The 10,515-nt window shown below is 39.0% G+C and overlaps 1 protein-coding gene across 1 annotated transcript in view; it reads left to right on the forward strand.

Annotated features, from left to right (window-relative positions):
* insrb (insulin receptor b) overlaps positions 1 to 8,239 on the forward strand; it is an 82,659-nt gene extending 74,420 nt beyond the window's left edge. The window contains exon 23 of the mRNA XM_053322857.1: positions 106 to 8,239. Within this exon, the coding sequence (XP_053178832.1) occupies positions 106 to 460 (355 nt within the window). The 3' untranslated portion in view covers positions 461 to 8,239. The remainder of the gene's footprint in view (positions 1 to 105) is intronic.
* The last annotated feature ends 2,276 nt before the right edge of the window (positions 8,240 to 10,515 follow it).

A 10,515-nucleotide genomic window follows, 5' to 3' on the forward strand; every position in this document is an offset into this window, starting at 1 on the left:
TGCTCTGTTATATGAATCAGCATTATCTGTCACCTTCCAAGCAGCCATTTCTATAAAAATCTGAACCTCTGTCTCCATTTCTCTGCTATGCTCTCCCCTCTACAGGCACAGCTTAATGCAGATGTGCTGGCAGTACAATCCGAAGATGCGGCCGATGTTCCATGAGATCATCGAGATGCTGCGGGAGGACCTACACCCGTCTTTCCAGGAGGTCTCCTTCTTCTACAGCGAGGAGAACAAAGTCCCTGAGACAGAGGAGTTTGACCTGGACCTGGAAAACATGGAGAGCATCCCCCTGGACCCGTCTTCATACTCCCAAAGAGAGGAGAGCTTAGGCAGGGACAGCGGGCCCTCAGTGGCTCTCAGGGGGAACTATGAGGAGCATGTCCCCTACACACACATGAACGGTGGCAAGAAAAACGGACGAATCTTATCATTGCCCAGATCCAGCCCTTCCTAACATTTCCTGTTTCCTAAAAGAACTTGTTTAACTGCCCCTTCCCTCCCATCCTTCTTTCTCTTCCAGTCCATTTTTTCTGTATCCTTCATGTTCCTCTCTTTCATTTTCTAATTATTTTCTTATTCTTGGAGAAACCCTTCAAAAAAGACACAGATCTCAGGACTTTTTATTTTCTTCCTCATGGCTGCCAAACACAGGCAAGCAAGGGATGCAAACATATGGTGTAACACTTTTTTAACTTCCTCCAAATCTGACTTTCTATTACCACATTACCTATCTATTGTTTCTCACTATTGCCACGTTTCCAGGACTCATTGTGATGGAAAAAGAGAAAAAAAACTGTGAACACAACAAACCTTCGACAACCACAAGGCTGCTTACGCTGAACCTCTTCAAGACTTGTCCCTCCCTTTTTCCCCACAACCCACCAATCTGCATTTCCACATTTCTGTGCTTTGTTTTTGTTTAGTTTTTTTCTCCAAGTGAAATCTTTTTACTCAGATAGTGGCCTTTTTATACGTGGCCTATAAACAAAGAGAAGTGTCTATCAAGCGCTTATACTAATTTCCTTTTGAACAATGACTTAATCAGTTTGGAACTGTTTGGAACGGTGGGATGACTTGCAAAGACTTGATCCTAGAACAAACATCTATTCGTAGAGGAATGTTGTTTCTGTTGTTTTTTTTTGTTTTGTTTTGGGGTTTTTTTTTTTTTGGTTCTGCAGAATTCCAAACTACACACAGATTCATCGGGTGTTTGCTGAATAGTTTTAATTTATTTGCTTTTATTGTTATTTTCTCTATCTCTCTCTTCTTTTCTCTCTGTTTTATTTCTGTGTCCTCACTATATGGCTGAAGGATATTTAAACAGTTAAGAATTGGACAAAGGAGTTCCTCAGACTGACCAATAGCTGCTGCTTTGATATATTTTAGTGGGTATAGAAATATATAAATATATATAATATATATATAGTATATATGGAATATTGGTATCAATGTACCAATATTTCATATATAATATATGACATATTGATGTTTTTGTAAATAGTTCATATTTCTAATATTTTTCATCAGAGGCTTTGCTAGTATTTAGTTTTTATTTTTGCCAGGTTTTTTCTTTCTGGGTTTTTTAAATTTTCTTATTTTTATATCCCCAGAAATCACATTAATCTACCATCAGTGCTCTCTGTGTCTTAGGCCTCCAGCCCCCCTCCAATAGTCTGACCACACGGATGGGAAAAGGGGAAAGACCTAAAATATTGTCAACTCACTGAATAATTTTTTTTATAAACCTTGTTCCCACTGAGAGCTGTCAATATTTGGAGGCAACTTTATTACAACACAACAAACACACAAAAAAAAAATGGAATAACCAAAAAAAAAAAAAAAGCTTTATAAAAGGGGGAATGAGGTCTTTCTAGATCGCAGTGCACCTGATGTGTTTGTCTTCTGTGTCTGCTGTCTTTCTCTGGTCAGACCACGCTGGAGTTTAGGTCCACGGTGTTGTTCTCACAGGTTAGTTATGTCTTTCACGTGGTTGCGTTGAAGTCGGTGTTAACTGTTGACAACGTTAGAGAGTATGTTGAGAGCTCGTCCTGGCCTGGTGATTGGTACTTCCTTTCGTTAGCTCAAGAGTAATGGCTTTTTCAGTTCTGTCGATGCTGCTCGAATCGGAGGAAGAACAGGGGCATTTGAGACCAGCTGTCAGTCAAATGCACGTGAAGTGAGGTGCTTTAGCCCGGGTTATCTTTTTATCCCGTTTATGAGCAGCACTAAAAGTTGACTGAAAATTCAAATCAGAGCAGCAGCAGCATCCTCTTTGAATCGGACACGGTTCAGGACCTCAGCGTTAGAATGAGGGTTTTTATTAAATTCACACAGACCCCTTCTCATTGTTCTCCTGTAAGGTTTTGCTCTGCACTGCACATCTCCTGTACACTCTCTCCCTCCTCCAGTCTTCCTGACGCTTCCCATTGGCTGCTGAACCCACTGCTCAAAATCAGGCCGGTGGAAATTTCCACGTTTTGTGGTAGAGGGCTGGGGAGAAACACTGAAAGTTCCAACTGTTTTCCAAATCCACAGCAGGTAGTGGAGAGAGAAGGGGGGGGGCAGTGTTTCTCTCTCTGTCTCTCTGTCTTTCAGTGTGTCTGAAAGAGAGGGAGTGTGAGGTGATTGTTAATCCTATTATTCTCTCTGCTATCACATGCAGTTAGGCAGCCAGGACACAGTGTGCAGCAGATATTTCACTCAGGTCTGACATTCCAGGATTTAGTCGGAACTGCGCGTTCCCTCATCCTCTTGTTTTGCCTCCCTGTTGGCAAAACTGATACCACCACCTCACCCCATCAGTACTCACATTGAAAGACTTTTTTTTTATTATTATTGTTTCTTAATGGTTGATTTGCTAGAGATACATTGGCAGACAGATTTCTTAAACATTCACTGTTACATTTTTCCTGAAGTCAAATCACCTTTGTTTTAGCAACGTGTTTGTCCCTCCTGTCCGGGAATCAGAAACATTCCTGTCAGCTTAACCTTACAATGCGACACACAGCTACAGATTGCAGAAAAGTTAGGTGTCCTCATTGCTGACCCTTCTGTTTTGTATCTTACCATCATGATTTCACTACGACTCTCACTCAGATCTCAAAGATCACCGACAGTTTTACAGCAGATCCTCCGTAAAATGCTCTTAACTCACTTTCTGAACCACATCAGTCGATGAGGCAGGAGGCGAAAGAGAGCTTTTTTTTTTCTATTTTTTTCTTCTGGACACATAGACCAGTGTGGTTGCCAATCTAGCTGAACAGCATTCAGCACTTACAGTATAGCCAAAGTGTTGGCAGCTTTCTGTCAACAAGGAGAACCCACAGAATTGGAGTCAGAGACAGCAGAGAAGCTGCCTCCATATTTTACCAGTGCCTTCTTAAACCCAGAGCCACGTCCAGGCTAGTTATATTGGCTAGTGTAACACACACACCCACACATACCCAGGCCTCTGTGCTCTCTTTGTATTAGGAGAGGTTTAGAAATCAAAGCTCACATCTACATTTGTGCTTGTAGGGTTTAAACTATGTTCTTTGGTGGAAGAGAAGAGTCTTTCGGAGCAGTGTTTTATTTTTATTTTTATTTTTAATTCTTGTTTCGGTGTAAGGTTTGAACACTAAGTTCACCCAGTGCTTTAGCAGTGACACTGTGGATTGGCCAGAATCTGTGCTGTCAGCACACAGAGGCGCCTGAGGTTATGATGTTGATTTTTACTAAATCATTTCGGAAGAGTTACAATCTTGGGCTTTTGTATTCTGTAAATTATTTGTGACATAGTTTGGGGAATAAAAGCAGAAAAAAGATATATAAAAAATTCTGATGCCCATCAGTTGTGTGTACATAACAGAAAAATGGTGGACCTCAGCTGTGTCACATTTCCATATTATATACTAATACTACATACAGATAGTATATAAAACACACTACGTACTCCAAATCCGGGTCAGAATTGGTATCTGGGGTGAAAGTGGGACACAGCTCTCGTCTCCACCTCAATTTAGGCTTTTCTTGTGGTGGTTGTTCACACGCATATGCAATTTTTAATTAAGATGGTGCCCATATCTTTGAAATACCAGATATTTATTTTATTATGATCATTCTCATTGTATAAGAAGAACACAGTTAGCTTTTTAGTGGAGCATTTTTAAGGTGTTTTGAGAGTGGAGCTATTATAAGAGCCTAGTTTGTTATTGTAGGGGAAGTAGCCGGCGGTAAGCAGGAGGAGTGCTAGTTAGTTAGTTAGTTAGTTAGTAAGTAATTGTCGTCGTCTTTGTGTTTGGCCAGAGTCTACCTCAGTGCATATGGAGGAATCAGTCTAAAGAGCCGAAATCATCCCCACTGTCAGTCACTCAGCATCCCAGCATTTCAAATAATGTCACTTTTATCATACATTACCAACACTGCTGATGAATTCCTTTCCCCTGTGGTGTATTTCAACCCTCTGCCTCCTTGTTTTGTTTGTCTTTCCTTCTCTTTTTGTCCCTGAGGGAAGCTCATCCACCCCTGCAGTATGTAGATATTGTTGGGAGCACGGCCCTTCATATTTTGGTCCTTTTCAATTTTAGATAGCTAATTTCTGTAGTAATCGCTGCAGAGTTGAATAAATATACAAGTATTACCCCTCTCCTTTATAGATTTTTACCCAAATACGGAACAAGTAGCAGGAGAGTGGCATTATAGGTGGTCTATCCCTTTCATTGGAATCACAGTTTATAGAATTACCCACAAAAGACTTCCCTCGGGCACTGGAAGAAGCCATGTAGCTTTATTATGTGTGTTCCCCCTTTCCATATACACCAATCCTCTGGACTGTATGTAGTAGCGGCTCTACTGGTTTCTGGGGATGAGACATTAGCACGAGTAAAACAAAATTAAAGTCTCGTGACTCTCAATGCATATCTGTGATCACCTACATGCGGCCAAGGCTAAACAAGCTAAGCCCTGGATGCTCATGCTTTTTTTTTTTTTATTTATTTATTTTTTAAAGTCACATCAAGACTAAACCTGTTGTGAGGCAGAAAGCCCTACTCCTCCTCTTCTGTCAGTCTCTTTTTGGTCAAAACAGTTCAAATCCAACGTTTCCTCCAGAGGTTGGTTCATTCATTTGTTTTTCTGTTCTGATTTTTTTTTTCTGTTTTGTATGTATATTTTTTCTACTGTGAATATCAAGAGATAACCTTTATTTTCTGTCAATGCCATGGATTGGATCTGGTATGGCTGATCAGGACACTGACGTCTGGGCTGGTTAAAAGTTTTAAAGAGGAGGACCCAACCCCAACCCCCCCCTCTCTCTCTGCAAAGGAAAAAAGCTGGACTGGGACAATCCTGTGTGCCATAAGAACTATTTACAGACATGAAATCTAGATTGTAACTTTTCGTCTCAGGGAGGCGGCCTGATGCTTTGTGGTTGGAGGATTAAGAGGATAAGGAGGAAGAAGAGCTACCTACCTGTACCTTTTTATCAACTCTGACTGAAGTGCAAGTTCTCAGCATTCTTTAACACAAAAAAAGGCAAAATGGAGATAATGATAAGCCCAAGGACACGTTTTCAGCATCAAAAAGCCAAACACCCTCATGACAAATCTGAAGTCTTTTCTGCCCCTTTTTTTGAAGATAATCAGGAATCCTCTTCTTACTCTGACGTGATGTAGTTTGCAAGGCCCTCTAGTGGTTGGATGGGAGTGTTGCAGCAGGTCAGGGGGTAGCAAAGCAAACAGGGCCCCAACCCCGTATAGTGCCTTGCTCAGACTGACCCCTCCCCACACAGAACTGGTGAAACTCCACCAATCACTTAAGAGGATCTCCAAATATGAAACATAAAATGAAAACACATGAATTATGTTTATATCAATAATGTTTTCTTTAGTTGTAACTGCAGAGAAAAAACATACTACCAAACTACCAATTTGGTGAGAGAAATACTGTAATTTGGGATTATGTGACTGATGATTTTTTACCAAAAAAAAAACAAAACAAAAAAAGACCCCAAAAAAGTTGAACTTGTGTCTCTACTCTGCTTAGCTCTGGCTTGCTTTGTGCATGGAAAATGAATTATCTGTACCAGCGGAAGGCTTGATAATTTGATGCTTACTGATTTTTTTTTTTTTGCTTCTTGGCAGCCATCGTCAGTCTGTTTTATATGTTTAGTGTTTTTTGACAGCGACACCCCAAAGCACATGCAAAAACCCATGATTAGCAACAAGTGCTTGCATTACAATTGGGTTGTTTTTTTCCATTTGAAGTGCATCCAGCTCCATGATTTTCAAAAAAAAAAGTTAAAAAAAAGAAAAAAAAAACCCTGATTAATAAGCTCTTAACTGTAAATAGCAGTGGATCCTCCTCAACCCCTGAAAAACAAAAGCACTTGATTTAGGGAAGTTTAGGTTTGTTTTGTTGAACTCTGATGACCTTTAAAAAAAAAAAAAAAGAAAAAGAAAGGAAAAAAAATCGGTTGGACAGAGCATGCTCGTAACGCAATGCAGGGTGAGAACAAAGCATTGTATGTATTATTGTTTTGTTTTAAAGAAAAGAAAAAAGTATTACATTTTAGAGATGTTGATTTCTATTTTTTTTAGCCAAAGTAGGAAGGGCAAATACAATTACTTTTTCTGACTGTAAACTTTTACTACTCTTGTACATTATGAATTTAACATTATCAATGTGTATATAACTTTTTCTAAATTTAAAAAAAGATAGATTTTGTTTGTTTTTCCTTTTACTTTATTTTTGTGTTCATCATGACACACAACCCACTACACAGAAAAGAGCAGAGTCGAGTCTGTCGATGTATTAAACAGGAGCAGCACAACTCCAGTCTGAGGGCTTTAACCCTGTGAAACGAGACATAAAACAGTATGTGGCCTGAAAACGTTTTCTGCTCTTAATCCCGATGCATGCTCCTAAGGTTTGGCCGACAAGACGTCATGCATTTGACCCCGACCCGACCCCGCCCCATTCGCAGCAAGCATGTCCACCTGTAAAAGCCTTTTTTTTTTTTTTTCAATTTATTTTTCTTGTGTCACGAAACGCGCCACCACCTGTCACTGATGTTGTCGTGCGAACTTAAAGAAGACGTGTGTTAAGTTTGCGAATATGTGGGGGGTTTTTTTATGTGAAAAACTGGAAAAGACCACTGCACATCCTTTTGAGGAAGAGGACGCATGAGTGATAAAATCCTGAATAAGCTAAAAAAATAATAATAATAAAAAATAAATAAAAAAAAGAGAGAGGGAGAGAAAACTTTACTGTTGGCATCTTTTTAAGATTAGACTGTAAAGCTGGACACACCTCCAGCAATGAATGAATTAAGTACTGTCTGTCAGTTGTGTTGATGATGAACTGTTCATATTTGTTTTGTTGATTACGGAGAGAGTGACACCACTGTTTTAAAGACATACAGGTGTGGCTCAGGGTCACTGTTTCATTAGATGACAAATCCAAAGGAAAGCAGCCTCTTCTTGAAGTCTGAATCATCTGTCTGTCCAGTGGTCTGCTCCAGTTTACACGCCAATACCTTATATTTGTCTCTATCCTGTTCCCTGTGCTGTACGTTGTTTAAATCAATGGAGTTGTGTCTGTGTTGTCCTCAGTTTGAAGTCTTTATCATGGCTTTCTTTGTCTCCGATTGCTGCTCCTCTTCCTCCTCCTCCTCCTCCTCCTCTCTTTGTCCTTCTTCTTGTCTCTTTCTCTCCTCGGTGCACATAGGTGGTCCCAAGAATGCTGTGTGTAGTCTCGCAGGATACCTCTTTTATTAATGTCATTTATTGCCGATGAATATGCTGATGTATTAATTTTGGGATTTGTTGTGTATACGTTATGTTGAGACATCTGTGCGTATGCAGACAGCAGGTGTATATGTGTGTATGTACAGTCCAAAACTCAACTCCCGCAAACCCACAGAGAACGCTTCATCCCTCACACTGGATCCAAATGTGCCATTATTTTATGTATCACATATATCAACATATTGAACACACACACACACATACACACACACACACGTACGAACACACACATAAACACAGATTTTACATGCATATTGTACAGGATCAAAAATGTGCCATGACTAAATGAACGCTTGACAATTTATTTTTTCTATGTTTTCAAAGGAGAGCCAAGTAGTGACATGTACAGAAAATGTTGCAATGATATGAAAATAAAAATCTTGCTGTGTGTAAATTATTCAACAATTAACTGTTTATATTAAAATTATGAATAAAATTATTGGAGAATATGTGTCTTCTCGCACTTCTTCACAGTGGACTGAGGCATGGAGACAGAATTTATTATATATATACATACATACATATATATATATAATTTTTTTGAATTTCAACTTGAAGTTCCTTGTCACAATGATAGATTTAAGTACTATTTTTTTAATGTTATGCTACTTTATACTTTAACCCCACTGTTTAAAGAGGGAAGTATTGTATTTTTTACGTCCCTACATTTATTTGACTGTTATACTGTATATACATATATTGGATGTCACAAGATTTTATATAATATAAAAAAATCTTTAGAAATTTGATGTATTTCTTTCCATAAAAGTACCCGGTATATAATTTTGAAATGAACATTAACCTGCTGCTTTTTTACTAACGCATCAGTGATAATAATCCAATTATATCCAATACCCAACATATTAAAATGTAACAAAGACAAGGACCCCTCATCCTCTTATCTGTCTTAAAACAAGTCAGGTGCCCAAATAAACAGTGAACCAGGTTTTCTCTGCTGTAATTACTCCTGCTCATACTAACCAGAAGATCTCTAAATGTGCTGACAATGTGTATGATGGAGGAAAAAGTCCTGTCTACCATTTGAGAAAAAATGTATTTAAAGGTTTATCTGAAGATAATACGAGGCTTTAGACATTAACTTTAGAAGTCTCCACTTGATTTGTCTAATTGAACAGCTGCAGCTTCATATTAACTTCAGACAAACTTTTGAATACATTTTTGCACTGAACACAGACCGAAGAGTGTGTGTCCCGTCACTTACACTGAAAGTCCATCAGAAAAGGGTCTTTTAATGAACAGGAGAAATTATTGTAGCAAAAACTGTCAATGTTAATTCATGTACCTGACTGTTGTTTTAAGACAGAAATGAAAAAAATTGAATCTGTCCTTTAAATAACATTTTGAAGACAGGACTTTTACTTGTAATGGAATATTTCTATGCGGTGTTACTTTCACTTTAAAGTAAAAGAACTTCAACCACTGATTGTGTCACACTTGTAGCTTTGGGTTTTTTTTCTTCACATGTCAGATACTTTCAGATTTGTTTTGGATTCATGTTCCACTTCACTATTGTGGTTTTAGCAGTCAGTTAAAGATTCAAACCTGCAACAAACTGGCCTCTCTTACATTTCATAATGATGCAACTGCAAAGGAGAGAATATAAAGGAACATATACACCTCCCGTTTGTGAAATGAATCAGAATGTAATATTTACTGTATGTTTTTTGATTTTTTTCTATTAAAAAATCAATGCAGAATCGCTCCAAGGCAAAACCAAGAACAGTGCCATACCAACTGCCAAATTATACATAAATGTTTTTGTCACAATTTGTATTTTTTTCTTTTTGATTCTCACTTGTCTATGAATTGTATTTCAGGGGAAAACACTTGAAACTGTTTATGTGACCCCAGGTGACAAGCAGCAATATAGTCTGCAGGAAGGTGTGATGAGGTGGTGAAGCTACGCTCTGACTGAAACCACCAGAAACACAACTAGTTCCTCCTAACCCCATATCTCAAGGTTGTGGGGGAACTGCAAAACAGTACGATGCAGAACAAAGGCTTACAGACTCACACTACATCCTAATGATGGGTGCATGCGTGCTCTGGTATCCAATCAGAGATGCATTTTCTTTAGTTTGTAGATGGTGAGTGTAACAAAGCCTGTGAGGTCAGGTCACTCATTTTCAGGTTATTCTCAGGACAGAATAACCTGAAACAGGAGAGTTTCCGTCCAAACCGTACTTGCACTTATGAAAGTGTGAGCTGCCGCAACACGTTTTTAAAACAGCAATGACATGCAAAACTCAAGTGCGAGTCATTCAGCTGCACAGAGTGAGAAGAAGAGGAAGCAGGGTTGAGATCCTGTGGCTGGCTGGTTGTGTCTCTGCTCTCAGTGTGAGAACGAACACCAGCGTTGACACACAACACAATCAGACCTGAAGGACTCAACCAAATCTTTACTGCTCTCTCTGGATTGTTTTGGTGCCCAAAAAGGATTTGTGCAGCCACCTGGTACCCAAAATTCATAGTAAGTACAGTTTTGTTTCAGCTCAGGATTCAAACAGAGTCCTGTACACTAAGGCCTGGTTCACTACTTTCATTTCTTTATACAGTGTCTGAAACATGAAGTATTTTTGTGTTTTCAATACATTTCTACAGCATTTTCTTACTCTCAGCAAATGCTCTGCCATCCCTGTCTGTGGGAAAGCAAGGAGACTTTTCCTCTTGATGTGCAGTGAGCTGAACTTGACAGTCATCCGCA

The sequence above is a fragment of the Scomber japonicus genome, chromosome 7 (assembly GCF_027409825.1).
Source record: "Scomber japonicus isolate fScoJap1 chromosome 7, fScoJap1.pri, whole genome shotgun sequence".
Taxonomy (NCBI): Eukaryota; Metazoa; Chordata; class Actinopteri; order Scombriformes; family Scombridae; genus Scomber; species Scomber japonicus.